This window comes from Triturus cristatus, chromosome 5_1, assembly GCF_964204655.1.
Source record: "Triturus cristatus chromosome 5_1, aTriCri1.1, whole genome shotgun sequence".
In the NCBI taxonomy this organism is placed as follows: Eukaryota; Metazoa; Chordata; class Amphibia; order Caudata; family Salamandridae; genus Triturus; species Triturus cristatus.
Window position 1 is genome coordinate 633,973,166 of NC_140587.1, and position 17,033 is coordinate 633,990,198.

The 17,033-nt window shown below is 41.7% G+C and overlaps 1 protein-coding gene across 4 annotated transcripts in view; it reads right to left on the minus strand.

Annotated features, from left to right (window-relative positions):
• Positions 1-17,033, minus strand: part of UBXN2B (UBX domain protein 2B) — a 247,368-nt gene that overhangs the window by 186,458 nt on the left and 43,877 nt on the right. For 3 of the 4 annotated variants that reach the window (XR_014961540.1, XM_085605571.1, XM_085605572.1), the window contains exons 2-3: positions 15,581-15,681; positions 7,810-7,878 (exon numbers count right to left, since the gene is read on the minus strand). Coding sequence is in view for 3 of the 4 variants with exons in the window: in XM_085605571.1 (XP_085461697.1) it covers positions 7,810-7,878; positions 15,581-15,681 (170 nt within the window). In the remaining variant the exon portion in view is untranslated. The remainder of the gene's footprint in view (positions 1-7,809; positions 7,879-15,580; positions 15,682-17,033) is intronic. The other variant, XM_085605573.1, reaches the window with a different exon arrangement.

The following is a 17,033-nucleotide window of genomic DNA, read 5'->3' on the forward strand; positions in this document are numbered from 1 at the left end:
GCCATGACTTGCATTGTTTTTTGGGGTGGGTGAAACAGCTTGCACTAGTGGCGAGGGTGGGGGGGGGGGGGGAGTGGGGGGCGGGGGTTGGTCCCCAGTTTTCAGAAAACAGGAAGTTGAAGGTTTACAAGGACAAGTAGTTAATAAAGTTCAAGAAGCAAGGAAGAGATACTGTGACAGGTGGTTATACTAAGGAAGTATTCTGGGTGGTATTTAGGGGTGGGGGGAGGAATAGTTGAATAATGATTACTGAGGTACCAAATAGTTTGTACGCCATTTGCATAGGGTTAAGTGTTTTGTTAATGTGCACCTGCTTTCCTTAGTTGGCCTTTCTCATACTATTGTGGGTCAGTGTGTCTGTGCTGCACCCCTCGGACAATCACACCTCTTCAAACAACCATTCAGCTCCATGGTCCTGCAAGCACAAAGCTTGGATTTTTTCAGAGGCTAAACAGTCCAGTTTCACATTAAAAGCCCAAACATTTGTAGTCATGTAGTAAAACTACTACTTAATAGCAGAGCACAATGAAGTACTCATGCACAAATAAAAACAATAATGAAGAGGAACATACAAAATTGTGCATTAATGGAATTTTGCAGAGTCAGAATCCAGGCATGACACGTTTTTTGTTATCTACTATTTGAGCCCAAACTTGTTTGTGGATACCTTAAGAGGGCACTGATTGGGCACCTCATTTCACGCAATGGTAAAATACCTAGTTTGCTCTGTTCTTGATTTACATGGAAAATAAAAAGGACCAGACAGGGCAGATACATTTATCCATATTCCTATTATTGTTGTATTTTATGTCAATATGTTTGTCAAACCTGTCATCTTTTGCCATGGTTTCCCCTGACGTTTTGCCTTCTGACCGCCTGTTTTTGATTGTATGCTGAACTTCGTTTTTGCTGGCTTTAGGACTTTCTGCTGACCAGTGCTAAAGTGCATGTGCTCTGTGTCTAAAATGTAATGGCATTTGGTTTCTCCCTTATTGGCATATTTTATTTACTGATACATCACTAGAACAGTGCACTACATGTGCTAGGGGACTGTAGATCAAATGCTACTAGTGGGCCTCGAGCACTGCTCGTGCCACCCACATGAGTAGGCCTTCAAACCAGTCTCAGGCCTGCCAATGCAGAGCCAGAAAGTGCAGTTTTAAACTGCCATTATTGACCTAGTACATCCCCAAGGGTGGTGAGGGCGTCCCTGTTCTGTTCCATGGCCAAGAGGGTCTTGGGCTTCCCAGACGTAGTTACATACATGTTGGTGGCACAACTCAGTCCCTCACTAAACTGGAATTATGAGCCAACGGCAACCCTTGGGTATAAGTGGAATAAGCATTCCCACCAGTCCCCTTGGACAGGCTTTTGTGGCTGCCTGCAGCGGCTTGGGTGGGCTCTCACCCCTCGCCCCTGCCATTGACGGCCATGCTCCTGGCCCACTGGCGAGTCTCGAGGGGAAAACGGGCATTCCCAACATATCCCTTTCCAATAACTACCCTGGCCAACCACCTAGATTTCCCCCTGGACGCGTCAAACCCAGGTTCCTTTAGTTGGGACAAGAGCGATCCCATACTTTGAGGGACTTTTATAGTGATGTGGATCTTGGGACATAGAACGATACACTGACCAGACGGGACACCTATAGGCTCGGTCAGGCATTGCATTGGGTCGAAAGGAATCCAGCTCGCATAGCCACGCAAAGGGAGGAAACACCTATTGAAGCCTTATACCTCATTAACATTCGTTGTAAAAGCATAACATGGCAATACTGCCGCACTCTGAAACTCCCCCCCACGCCCCCTCTAAAAAACATACTTGCGTGACAGAATTGGAGAGGGAACTGGCCATAGAAATTTCAGATGAAACATGAGTAGCTATCTGGCAGAGTGCCCTTAAGTCCCCTATTCGCCTTTGCTATAAAAAGAACACCTAAAAAATACACACACACTGGTACCGCACACCCGTGCAGTTTCACAAGATGTTTAGTGGTTCAGAGCTATGCTGGAAGAGGTGTAGGGAATGTACCTACAGATTCAAGCGTTTTGGGACAAGGTCCTCCACATGATACACTCCATCACAAGCAATTAATTGCCAAATGATCCACTTATGATCCTCCAGGGAGACCAGGGTGGGTAGACTCTACCCCACAACGACTACCCAAGGGAAGCTATTCTCTTATCTCCTGTTAACTGCGCACTGGAGTGTGGCCCAGATGTGGAAACAGCCAGTTGAAGGTGTGTTAAAACTATGAAATGGAAAACCTCACCCCAATTGTTCGAGATGGAGTTGCAAAATGTGACACTGCGTGGTGACCCTTTACCACCTACATGTGGAGACAGAATAACACAGAGGGGCTTCACTTGACTATGTCCAAGACTTTGCGGGATTCAGAGATATGTGCAATGGGTTCCTCAGACACAGAAAGTGGCTCAACACGAGCTTCACATTTGGAATGAATGTCAATGTTAGCTATAAGCCTCATGGGATGGGAGACAAGGGTGCAATATGGTACTACGTTGTGGATGCCTGGTGTAGCAGCTGTTTAATACAAATTTAGAAGTGTGCATCAGTTCTATCACCCATACTGTGGTATTAAGCAATGACCAGGCAAATCTGTATTGTGTGTCTTGGTTCTCCCCAAAAATGTTTAAATAAAGGTGAGATTAGGGGATTGGAGAGGCTATATGTTGGACCCCACTCAACAACCCATCCAAATTATTGCACAATTAGTGCCAGTAAATTAGTTAAAAAAAGGTTGCAGGTTACATGAAAGCTAAACAAAATGATCTGATAGCTACAACCTTCTGAGGTGCAGATGGTGCACTGTGGACATCTGCTTACATCTGCTTCAAGGATTAGGAGTGATTTTAGAAACTATGCTAAATGTTGTGAGAAGCACCTGACTCACAGATGGATGATTACTTCCTAAATATTTTCATTTGCTAAAGTAACTAAAACTGTGGAAGCAATGTGGATCACAACTGGAAGCACCCATTATGTTTAGAGAGATTCTTAACATAATGCATAAATTGAAGATGGGTAGAGTCCCTGGACTGCCCTGTACACATGCAGCGTTTTCTCTGACAGGACCTGTAAGAATTTAATCCAAGTCTTCGCTCAATTTGCAATGGGGGTCAGTGAGTCATGCGATGATAGTTATCCTGAAAACCGGTAATCAACACATCCCTCTCATTATTCAGGATTGCAAACTTTTTGCTTAGATCCTGTCGGAAAGATTGACCGGGGTAACCAAATCAGTTCTTGGACCCCGATCATCTGAAAGTTTTGAAAGGGCGAGTCTCTGCAGACAGCACTAGGTCATTTTGCCATGTAATCCATGTGGCACACTCTAACCCTACTGTTGCCGTATTGTTGGCACTGGATGGCGATAGCATTATGGATTTGGATTATATTATGTTAAATAGTATCTCTAAAGCTATCAAGATTGGCACTATCGCAGCTACATGTTAAAGTAGTCATTAAACCCCTTCTCATTGTCTTGAGAGACTACAGGCGATAGCAGAATTACAGTAATACACTTATTGCAAAACTGAATACACCAGTAATTTAATAATACATTTCAATAACATGGAAAACTCTCTAGAAGTTATTTCAAGTATAATTATCAAATACTCCATAGTTGGTATTACTTACTGTTAGAAATGAGGGTCTCTGGTTGGCAGGTTGTTAGCCTGTCCAAGTAGGGACCCTTCTTCCTAGTCAAAATAAGGGGAATACACTCCTAAAATAACTCCTGCTCATCCCCTTGGTAGCTTGGCACGAGCAGTCAGGCTTATCTCAGAGGCAGTGTGTGAAGCATTTGCACATAGCCAACAGTAATGCAGTGAAAACATCACAAAAGGACAACACACCAGTTTTAGAAAAATATCTAATATTTTACTTGTGCAAACAAGACCAAAAACAATAAAAATCCACCATACAATTCTTAGAAATATCAATAATCAAAAGTAGACTTAAAATACAGTTTCTTAAAGTCGATAGATCCGTCCGGAGCTATCACAAAGTTGTGAACAACAAATCCAAACAGTTCTGACTGACCGCGGCGCCGAAGGCCAGCTACGGCGTCAGGAAGACCCGCAAAACAGTACCTATTGAAATGTATGGCGTTGGGGACCTCTCGTTGAGCTCCTAGAGCCGGCGTTGGTTCCGGTGGTCAGTGTAGGAGTTGTCGGGCCCTTGAAGTCACATGCGTTGCAGATCGAACTCTTTGCTGTTGAAGTCAGAAGCGCCGGTGCCGGCAGGCGTCGGGACTGCAGTGCAAAGTACAGCGGTAAGGTGCCCTCAGGTGGCGGTGCAGGCAGCGGTTCGGCGACAGTTTTCCAGCGGCGGCAGTGAGACCAGGGCTGCGGTGCGAAGTGATGCGGTGCTCGTCGCTGTGCTGGAAGGTCACTGGGCAAGCAGCGGTGTCGGTGTCGCTGAAACAATGTTGTCGGCTGACAAACTGGAGTCAATGGCGCCGGCGTTGGTAGGCCAAGCCTGCGGTGCGGAATGAGTGCGGTACGCCCTTTAACTTGAGAGCAGTGCTCTCGAACCACGATGCAAGCAGCAGAATCTATGTCGGCGTGGAGCGCTGTCGTCAGGGATACCAGGGCAGCGGCGTGAAGCAAGGTGGTGTGAAGTGCGGTGCCCACAGGTCACGGTGCAAGCAGCAGCTCGATGGCAGTAAGACCAGGGTTGCGGTGCGGAGTGCGCTGGTGCCCTCTGCAGTGCCTTCAGGACATGGAGTCGGCAGTGGCATTGGTGACAGCGTCGGGTTGCTTTTTCTTCTGTTGCAGCACAAAACACAGTTCCCAGTGCTGGTAGCAGATGAATTTGAAGTCTTTGCTGTTCCTGAGACTTCTTGAACAGGGGGCAAACTCAATCTCAAGCTCTTAGAGAAACTCAAACAAAAATTGCAGAAAGTCCAGTCCAAACCTTTCTCTGCGCAAGACCGAAGCAGCCACTGCAGGCCAACACAGCAAAGCAAATAGCAAAGTGGTAGTTTCTCCTCACAGCTTCTCCAGCTCTTCTTCTTAGCATGTTTCGGAGTTCAAGAGTTCTACATTTCTGGGCCCCAATATTTATAACACATGTCCCTTTGTTCTCTTGTGGCAGAGTCTCTGTGCTTAGTCCAAACCAGTTTTCTCCTCTCTGGCCCAGCTTTCTGGCAAGAAGTGGAGACAGCACTGTGTAAGGCAGACCAGGCCTATTCAGGTTCAAGGGAATCTCCTACTTCTACTCTAAATGCAGCCCAGGTCTACTCAGCCCAGCCAGGGCTCACACTTACTAAGAGACAATTTACATCCAATCCAAACGATTGCTACTCTAAGCTAAGTGGCTGATTCATGGATTGTTCTGTCTGTTTTCGTCCTGGTGACATTGGAGGTAAACTATCAAACTGTTTCTAGTCCCTATTATCTTTTATAATCTGGCACTCCTACAATACAACTTCGAGCTAATCCCTTCAAAATAATATAGAAGCTCAACACCAGTGTTCTCTGGAAGAGAAAAAGCCCTAAATCTTCCTATCTAAACTCAAAGCAGCCAAAGATAAACGAGGCCTTAATATACCAGACTTTAAATCATACCATTGATCCTTTCAGATAAATCATGGGTTGAAATGGCTGCTTAAGTCACCCAACACACCCAGCCCCGTGCTGGGGGAAAAACTGCAGAGTGGATGACAGCTGCCCTGCCACTTTGCATACTACTGAAAGTGAACTCACACCTTGACCTTAAGTACTCTCCAGCCCTCATGGCCACTACAAAAGTATTGAATAAAACCAAATACTCCCTGGCCTCCCTGATGTTTAAAACCAACTAGCTTCTAGGAAGAAGGCCATCCTTTTGGAAGTATTGGGCTGATATGGGTATTTGGTCTGTGAGGATACATGTATTCCAAAGGATGGCGCTTATACTGCAATACCCATAATATATGACAAATCTGACTTGGAGTGTGATGAGCATCTCCTCTTGTTGCAGTTACAGAAATCAAGTAAAATCTTCTTTGGTTAAACTAAATTAGCCAAGACCCTTCCTGACATTTAGGGGATCATGTGATACCTGCATAGAGATGGGCATGCAGCATCCAAGGCATGAAAATAGTTAGAGGAAAGTATATGTTTCAGGGGTGTCGGAGCGTCAAATCTAAATAGTGCAGCATTTTATCAAACATGCCTTCGGTGTCAGATGTTAGATCGTAGTCAACAATGTCACCTATGCCCCTTCTGCAATTTTTAAATCAAATTCCCTGGCGTGCAAAGCCTTTTGGAGCTCCCCCAAGACTCCATGTTGCTGTTAAATGTTAATTTCACCACCTCAAAGCTACTGGAAATGTAGAACACACATTCATACAATTCCTAATTGGTAAGTAGTTTTCAGGTTAAGTGTGAGGAATTGTACAGCTAATTTTCAAAATCCACAGCAACATCTCCCTGCAAGAGGGACTGTTTAGGTCCAGATGTTTGTAAATTTACACGCAGAAAAGATTCTACTTGATATTCTTATTGTCACAGGGGTGAAAGCTATTACGTCTTGTTTAAAGATGGTTTTGCTCCCTTTGTTCGTGTGTGGTGGGAATGAGTCAATTGCTCTGGAAGAGTTTCCTTTGAAGCATTTCCAACAGTTGATTTGGCTTAGATTTAGCTAATGGCGCTTGCTGCTAAATGAATTTCTCTCACATTCTGATGGTCATAATTATAGTTTATATTGTGTTGAATTTAGTGATAAATATTACTTGGACCTTTGTGCATTTCCTTCTCCTGTGGATTCTTATGAATATTGTTCATTCTCTGTTGAAAATTTCAATATAAGTTTTTGAATAGAAAAAAGGGCTCTTACCCCATAGATATGAGAGCCATAAGGACCAATACGCGAGTGCCATCTCTGTGTTTAGCATGTGCCCACCCCCCCAGCAATTCAACACTTGTTCTTGTTTGATTCATAACCTGCCAGACTTGTTAGAGTTATTGCTGTCGGCTTGAGAAGACGATACAGAGGCTTACTGGCTTTCTAACGTCTAGTTGTTCATCAGTTATTATTGCACACAGTTGTTATGTATATGAGAAATACTAATTTATACATATTCAGGAGTCACTTCTCAGTAAGAATGGAAAGACTCTTTTATACAAAAGGCAACGATGAAAAAAACATTCAGGCATGTTACAATGAGGAACCAGGTATCCAAAAGAGCTGTTAGAAACTGTTATAATCTCCCATACAAAGACATAAGATATTTAGCACAACGATTCATGGATATCCTTGATAAAAGAATGAATACATTTATGGGGAAAAGGATCTCTGTACAATGTCGTAGGGGTAGGCATCTCAATAAAGGAGATCCCTTCCCAATCTAAATATTGTATGCGCCGTTACATTAATTACTTAAGTTTCATATATCTTATACATTCTATACAATGCAGCTGAAAAGTAACATTGATATTTGGTTAGCACCACATGGTGAGTGCAATTTAAGAACCGAGACATGAAAAGACACCACTGTAAAAGGTGTTTGCTATTACAACCAAAAGAGCACACAATGTACCACTGGCTTAAATGAAGGTGAAATTTTAAATCATGGCAGCTCCTCTTTGCATCTCATGGTCGATTTCTGACTAAATTCAGGCAAAATAATATCATGAAAGGTAGGACAAAACAAGCTGATAACTAAGAATTATCTAAGAAAGCAGAAGCACAGAAAGTGTGCTAAATAAGTTCTTAGACAAACACTTGCTAAAATTATATAAATTATGCACGCTGATGGTGTTTGAAATGGGTTTATGATATATATATCTGTTCACATACCTTTCAAGTTCCTCATCAAAGCTGCTTATTTCCTTTTCTTTTAGATCCCTGAAGAAGGCAATTATGGAACTGTAGGAAAGTGTAGTATTAAATGTTAGGTTTATCTAATATTCAGGGAAGAGCCTATAAGTACTTCAAAAGGTCGTTTAGACCTATCTTACTTAGCTAAACATTTGCAAAATATATATTATTTAATGCTCTGATCCATTTTGTACAACCCTTAAAGGTTAAATGGAATCAAGAAGTATGAGGTATGGATGCAATTACTTTTCAACAGATGATTTCAACATTTGATTTCCACTACAGTATCAATCTTGGTGTTAATACTAAGAAAGTCAATGTCATGTGACTAACGATACATTCATGTATAAAAATGAAGTTGCATCTTTATGGACGAATTTGCCAGTTATGACGCCACATCAACCCCGACTCAGAAATACATAGTAAGGCAGGATCTGAGTCCCAGGCCTCAGGTCACTCATTAACAGGTCCCAGGTGGAGTGGCATGTACCCGGTAGACAAACGCTCAAACAGAAAAACCCAGATCAATCCCACACATAGGCGCAGCAACACCACAATGGTTCATGGAGATTGGCTCCAATAAAGCACATATGCCGCAGGGGTACACACCTTTCCAAAACACCTTAAAGTCAGATGTTAGGAACACATAGCCAATCAGAACACAGCACACACAATAAACGCAGTGATCATGCGCTCCCCGTGCCAGGCATCTGGACACCTTACCCACTGGCCGCATTGTATCCACGCAAGGTTGAGGCCCACCTGGATTCCTCATACATTCATTTATGGCTCCAAACACAGCGTTTCACATTTTTTACCAAAAAGGGATCAGTGGAACTATTTATGGCATTCAATGAATTGTATAAAAGCCCATGTCAGATCGATTGTAAGATAACAGTCCTCAGACCCTATGCCTGTGACAGTTTTCTGGCCGCACTGTTTAATTAAACAAACTGTTCCTGTTTTGCCAAATGCCTTTTGTTTTTTTCAAGTTATTTCATAATCAAGCAACATTGGTATGAATCTAGAACTGTTCTGTGATTTGGTGTATATGCATTCAGTAGTTGTGCGGACATCGCAGGTTTGATCTTTCATCTGTGTTAGTACTAATAACGTTAATTCCCGTAGTGATCTCTATGAAAGAACATGGTCAAGGTCGCACCATTACTTTGACTTTTTTATATACATATATAGACCGTCCTCTATCGTTAATGGGAAGGTGGGAGGATGGATATATATATATATATATATATATATATATATATATATATATATATATATATATATATATCTCCTGGCCACCAGGGAGAGAGGTATCATGACCTAAACCTAGGACGTCCTTTGTCGCTGCACAGGACTGTGTTCCAAATCTGAGTAGTGCCTAATGCCTAGTCGAGAAGCACTGAGGGAGGCTTGACGCCGAAATGCATTTGCTGAATAAATCCATCTGAAATGTGTCCCGAGAGTGCTTTGCATCTTTTGGAACCATATATATATATATATATATATATATATATATATATATATATATATATATATATATATATATATATATATACACACACTTGCTTGCATGTTTATGGGCTGGTGGGAGTCTGAATGCATCTGGTCAGAGGATTTTGACGAATACACTCAACACCTGGTTTTGTGGACAAGATATATAGACAATTTCTTTCTGATTTGGGATGGCCCACAAAGGAATTTAGATGAATTTTTGGATAAGATCCATAACAACAAACTTAATCTCAAGTTCACGAGTAAAACCAGTTCTAGCAGAATAGATTTCTTGGACTTACTGGTGGAAGTCCAGAATGAAACCATTCAGACCAGCCTACATAGGAAGGCAACAGCGGGAAATAGTATCCTGTATGCCAACAGTCACCATCCGACAAAACTGAAATGGAGTATCCCGTATGGGGAACTCCTAAGGGTCAAGAGAAACTGTAGCACACCAGAAACTTACACGAGAGGAGAAAAAGATGGTGAGGAGATTCCATCAGAGAGGATACACACACAAGATAGTGGAAACTGCCAGACTCAAAGTGAGCAAGATTAACAGAGAAAGTTTGCTCAAACAAAAAAATCACAGAGGGAAACGAAACAGGAAATCAGAAGGATTACAACTTTTAATTCCAGTTCCACAGAAGTACAGGCCATAGTTAGGAAACACTTGCATCTAGTAAGGTTGGACCCCACAATTGGTAAACTGGTTTTCCCGAGTCCTCACATAACATATCGAGAAAGCAATTAATTAAAGGACATGTTAGTACACACATTTAATGAGCCATGTCGCATTCAAGGTGGCACTTGGCTGAGGGAACTTCCGGGCTTCCATAAGTGCGGTAAATGCAAGGTGTGCACACATAGCACCAATGTGATGGTGGTATCTTTACCTGGTGGGAAAGAACACAAGATCAAACAATTCATTAACTGCAATAGTGATTTTGTAGTGTATGTTATGGTATGAGTCTGTGGTTTGAGATTTGTGGGGAGTACCATCTTTCCTGTCAAAAAGAGAGTGCTAGAACATCTCAGGGCCATCAGAAACAATGATTTGACATATCCAATGGCCAGACATTGTAATACCTTGCACGGTTCCAGTAACACTGAGGGTCTCAAGATTTCCTTTTTTGGCATTGACCGTGTTCAGACCAAAACAAGAGGTGGTGACAGAGAACGAGCCCTCAGAAGACTTGAATCTCAAAATATCATCAGTCTCAACAGCAAACACCCTGGTGGCCTCAATCAGGATGAGGTGATCCATGTACATTTGGGTTGACAATTGGAGAATTTACTTCATTTCTACTGGTTTCCTGTGCATCCATTTCCTTCACAAATTCCGTGCGTTCTCCCTCTCTCACTTTGTCTTCGATCTCTCTTTCCTTATCTGTTTTGCTCCCCATGATTTCCCTCATGGATGCCGTTTCTTTGAATGGTGAAGAAATAGCTTCTCCTTCTGTGTCTGTTTTGCGTATGTAGAGCAATTTGAATATTGTTTGAACCAAAAAGTCTTCCTCTGGGCATTACTAACTTGTTGCTTTGCAACTTTGTATTGAAGCAGTTCCTCCATACAATAGCCCTTGACTTGCGTATATTGGGAATTTGGCCAGCACTTATCTCCTGAACTGTGTCTTGATGAACTGGTGGACATTGGGAAGTTGGAATACAAAATCTGTTTTGCTTGTGACTTTCACTGCAACCTCTCTGTTTTCGTTGGTCACTTGACCAGTAGAATCCACTGTCCATCTCTCTTCCTGGGATGAGGCATACTAGGCTACCAGTACCACCTTACGCTTGACTTAGTCACTAGACTAATACCCCTGAGACTGTTTAAGGGCTTTGTGAGAAGTACATTACAATAGGAATTTATATTCAGTACCTAATAAAATGTTTTTTCTGAAAAGCTTGTTTGAAAAAAAATATCCTTTTCTTTTTGTTGCATACATTATGATTTGCTTTTAATTTGCACAAAATTGTATTTCATTTTTGGATGTCTTTTTTTAAAAACTGAGAAGCATGCTGCCACTGTATTGTGAAAGTATTTTGCCTATGTTTATACACTTAGTAACTGTGTTTCTCTATAGTAAATAGGACACACTGTTACAATGTTTCAAATGCTTTGACAAAGACCAGTGTGGTCGAAACGTGTCAGCATAATAAAGAAAACTTGGATTTACCCTAGAGTGCGGGCATCTTTGCAAGCACAGCGGCGTGAGCAGAATTCAGTATATATATAATATATGCTTCAGAAAGTGGCTGCAAGATGCTAATTTCCAGACGCGGCAGCCTCCATTAAAATTCCTTAGCTGTACCTACCTGTGTGAAGGCTCTTGCTTTGGGGTAACTCTTTTCATTGAATATTGTGCGGCTTGTCCAGCCACGGAAGAACCCCGCCGCCGAAAGCAGACCCGGCGACGCCATCTGGTGTGCACATTGTGTGCCAGGTGCTGGAGAATGGTGGCGGAATGATGCTGGCGAAGTGGGATTCCATCACGCAGCACCCACTTGGGATTTAATTTGATGGAACAGAGAAATTTGCGTGCCAGCTCACTTGAGCAATACGAAGTGAACTACAGGTTCCAAGAGGCCGTGCGAGTGGCCTCAGAGTAAGAGCCAGAATTTTTATTACAAAAGGGGGTGAAAAGCCATCTGCGCAGGAGCATTGGATGTTCTCAATTTCCTAAAGTCTTTTTTTATTTCTTCTTTTTAGATCTGTCAGGTCAGTGACTGGGGCCTGGGCGGGCCAGGCGTACTGTGTTGATGTCCTCCCTGGAGTGTACCTGCTCTTCCAGACCCGTTACCAATTCCCCTGGTAATGCCTCATTTCTCAGGGGAACCTCCAGGCTTTACCTGTAATCCACATTAACAATGCCTCCAAAGTATCCATGGGATCTGTAACTCTGGGAAATAGGGGCAAATATAGACCATTAATAATGGGCGACTAAGAGGAGCCAACAGCCACATAGGTCACACTTCTTTTGAAAGCATTGTCTCCCAATGCATGATAAATTCCAACATTACATTAACAAGCATTAGTCCCAGAAAATCTTTATGACAGTGTATGTTAATCTGTGAATAGACAATGCAATATGCAGAACTGGAGCACAGTATGAACATTCGAGTGTCAGTAAAATAGCAAGCCCCTCTCTGCTGGAGGGCAGAATTAGGTTCTAATGAAATCTCATTGGACAAAGGGCCATATCTGTAGAAGCTGGTCAGACACTGCCAACCTTTGACATATCTTAAGATGTCCAAACCACACTATCTGCTAGTCATATTTTAAATGGCAAGCATGATGGCCAGTCACTCAGAATACAAAGTTCATGTCTTTAGATTGCTCTGAAGCTATCCCTTGCAGTCCAATCGCACCACCTCTTCTTCAAAACATTAAAAATGGAGTAGGTCAGGCAAGCTTCAGTGGACTTTGATCAAGAAAGCAGCCAAGATTTAACCAATTGAATACCTTATTCAATAATAGCAAGGATCAGATCTCCAACTCACCTCCCTGGTGACTAAAGAACTCAACATACCCAAGAGCATCAAAATTGTAAATACACAAGCAGCTCTCATGGACCGAACAAGCCCCACTTTTCCACAATCACCAGGTCACCAATCGAGAGCAAAAAAACATAAATTACAAATGCATGCTCATCAATGCAAGATCTATATCAAAGAATAAACATCATGTACATGACCTTATCAGATACAGGCAATTAGTCTGGCTGTTCATAACCAAAACATGGAGAGCAGATGACACATCCTCATCAAGAATGAGGCAATACCGCCTGGAAATAAAATTATCATGAAAAGCTGCCTGAACAGAATGGAGGAAGAGGAAGCCATTGCGCATAAGGAATCCCTAAATGTTTTGCGCCTACTTAGATACTCAACACCAGAATATAAATCTTTCTTAATCAAACAACATCCGTTTCCCAATGACTCAAGATCCTTCTTGTTATTCCTCTACCTGCCTCCTCAAAGCTCTTCACTAGCAACAAATTGATGTAACTGTCGCCAGCTTCAGTTTAAGGCACCTAAACTTCATGTTTCTAGGCAACTACAATACATGGCTTATGAAACCAGCCCGATTCTCAACAAAAGGTCTACTAGTGGACCTCAGAGCTTTAGCACGGACAGCTCATCATCACTTCACCACACTCTGCAAGACACAACCTTGATGGAATTTTCATCGGAACATAACCACATTCAATTCTCTACAACTAACATGGAGCTACTGTCTTGCAATCGCTTAAATAGAAAATTCTAGGAATTTGCAACTCTAAAAGACAACATCTTCCAAAAATTCTAAAATGTACCTGGAAAAAATACCACTTGTGGAGCCTTTAGCTACGTCATTAGCAATTCAAAAATGTGATAATTCTCTGTTGAACAGCTTTTGATTCAACAATTACTTAGGAAAAAGAAACACACTTGAATCGCACCAGGTGAGAAAAATGATCCACCTAGTAGCTTGCAAAACTCAAAGCCAATAACAGAGCACTTGAACCTAAACAGAGGAAAAGCCTACTTCAGTAGAGTAGAAACTGATAGACTTGTCAACTCCACATTTACAGATCAACCATTAGAACAGTAAAAAAAAAAGATATATTGCTCCTCTTGCATCACTTTTGCATCCTGCTCTGAATCTGAACACCCAAAAGCATACAGAAATAAATTGTCTCCTTTGCAATAGCTATATAATGCCCTGGCCATTCGCTTTGTGAAAAATGCCACAGAGCTACACATGATCATTAAATCAAAGGTTCTATAAAAAAGAATGCATCCCAAATCGGCAGCACACAATTGAAACAACTGAAAGAAGTACTCTGTGTTCTACCCATTATCCGACTAATAATTTGAATAACTAGAATCACCAAGCTAACAACATCAGGATCTCAAGCTTTCTATCTTCTTTTAAATCAATCCTAATGAAGAAGCTACAGAAATCAGTACCAATACATCGTCTACTATGGGTATCATTCTCAAAGAGCTCACATTTCCAACAAACAACTTATAAAGACACTTGGCCTGGATCCATATAACACTGCATACTACAGACCAATCATAAACCAATGCTATTTGGCTAAACTAGTTGAAAAGGCAGTTTACATGCAAATGAAGAAATTCACAGATATAAAAATCCCTTACGATACACAGACTGGAAACTGTCCTTCCAGAGCAAGAGAGTCTATTCTTTTCACTACAATGAACAAACTAAAAACACAAATGAAAAACAATGGAGTTGCCGCCTTGATCCTAGTTGACCTCCGAGCTGCTTGCGACATGGTCTACCATCCAACGTCCCTGATCAGACTGGAGAACGATGGCATCAGAGGGAAAGTATTAGATTAGATACTCTATTTCCTATGCACTCAGGCACACATCTCTAATAGCACCTTTTACCGCCAAAAACGAACTCCTGAATACTGATGTCTTGCAGGGCTCAACTATCTATCCCCCTTTTTTCAACATCTACCTCTGCCCTTTGTCTGGACTTAGTCCTTTGGTCTGTCTTGATACAACTTTGCAGACGACACACAGTACCCTCCAATACAACACACTCGTCGAGGTGAAAGTGACACACTTCAACCAATTCAGACTCTGAAGGACCTCTTTTTCAGTCAAAGCTAGAAAGCTATGGAACCCCCTTCCAAACTAGAAAAGGAAACTAGAAACCACCTTGCCTTTCAAAAGACTTGAAAAGATGGTTGTTTTTTTCATTTTTGAGCCACCTAAGCAGCTACAAGGAAAAACTCATCTACAACGAAACAAGTGAACCACAAACATGTATCTTCCAGACAAGAACTCAACAACTTTTCAACTAAAATAAAACTGTATTGTGATAACTCTCTCTCTCTCTCTCTCTCTCTCTCTCTCTCGCATGCCCTATAAACATGAGCACACATGCCTTATAAACGTGAGCACACAGACTAGCAGTGCCATGCTTCATGGGACATGCCCAGACCATTCATCAGGACCTAGGACACATTACCCAACTCCTGCCATATACATCATTCTAGAAGAAAATACCTCTATAAAATAAACATACAGGTCTGCCTGTAATTAATTTGGACAGGTAGAGTTCTACAATGCCACACAGAAGGGGTTTTGTGTTATACTAGTACTAGATAACATAAAATAAAAAACATAACACATGTAACACTACAAAAGTGAAATTATTATTAAATGAACAATTTAGAAAACAGGCTCCACTCCTGTAGGGAAAACAAAAGCATTATGTTACTTTTACCTGTGAACAGGATGCCCAGCGTGAACATCCACCACAATTGGAATGTCATGGTGGGTTGGCTGGCGTTTCTTCTCATCTTCACATAATCTGGCCAGTGCTAGCTAGATAAAATAAAGTAGTAGGTCATTTTCAATAATCCCCATATTGTATAGTATGGCTTCTACATGCCCCTCGATCTTTAATATGCAATATATCTATAGGAACAACTAAAATGACATTAGCTTACTGTACACTATCAAGGCCTTCTAAGGGAAAAGTTCAGAAATATAAATATTTCATTGAGTATTTCTAAATAGGACTAAGAGAGGGTCTCATATAAAGAACATTAGTAAGAAGAATATTTTGCAGCCTTGTAGCCCCATCTGGAAATTAGCACACCTAAAAATACCTCACGGATCCAAAAAATATAAAATTGAATAAAAGATAAGCTTTCTAACCTCGAGTGTGGCTAATAATGCATTTGAAGCGCACAAATCAAAGGCATAGTGAAAACCAAACCATTGCTAAACACACGTCTAATACGATACAAGACAGTCTTAAAATGTCTGAGCTGAAAAACATGAATAAATTACTGTGTCCATCTGTGACAACAAAGTAAGCATAGAATTAAACTTAAAACCTAAGTTGTGGACCCCAGGGACATGAGGGAAACAGACACTGATAATTGCTGAATTAAGGTTGATCCAATCAAAGGACTTCCAGTCTGTGGTATCTTGTAAATGTAAATGTACAGATATTTATATAGCGCAAATCACCAACCGGTCTCTAAGCGCTTGCTTAGGGAACCCGTCCTGGTATTCCCCTGTGAGATAACCCAGCAGGGCATCCACAAGGTGAAAGCCAGGCATCCCGCCGCGAGGGGCCATTGTGGAGATTAAGCAAGCTATTGCCCAGAGTCGCAGAGTGTGAACCCATGAATCGAGTATGCACTGGAGCGAGAATTATCGAGTCCATGGACAATTTATGGACTCAAGACCCAGCCGAGCCGGGAATTGAACCCTGGTCCTGGGCTGACCTCTGCTTCCAGGTCTGCCTACTCTAACCAGTGAGCCACACTTCTCCACTTGCAAGCTATGTTGGAATGGCCGAGCAGAGACCCCAACATTTGCCCAACTTTGAGAATAATTTGGATGTCATCCACACAAGCACTTCAGCGCCCTACATCGGGTAGTAAATACTTTAAAAATACTGCAATACAATACATACATGTATACCTAAATTAATGCAAATTGTGGAAACTGGCAGAGCCCTCACCTAAATATTTAAAAGGGCTAGGTGAAATTGAGGAACTCCTTGGAAAGCCAAAGAACACAGCTGAGGTTACAGAGTGTAAGGATGGGGAAAAACCGACTGATGGCAATTAGATGGTTTTTTTCAATCTGAAAAAGGAAACTAATAAACCAATAAAACCAATGTCCTACAAGTGAACGAGTAATATATCATGATCAACAAT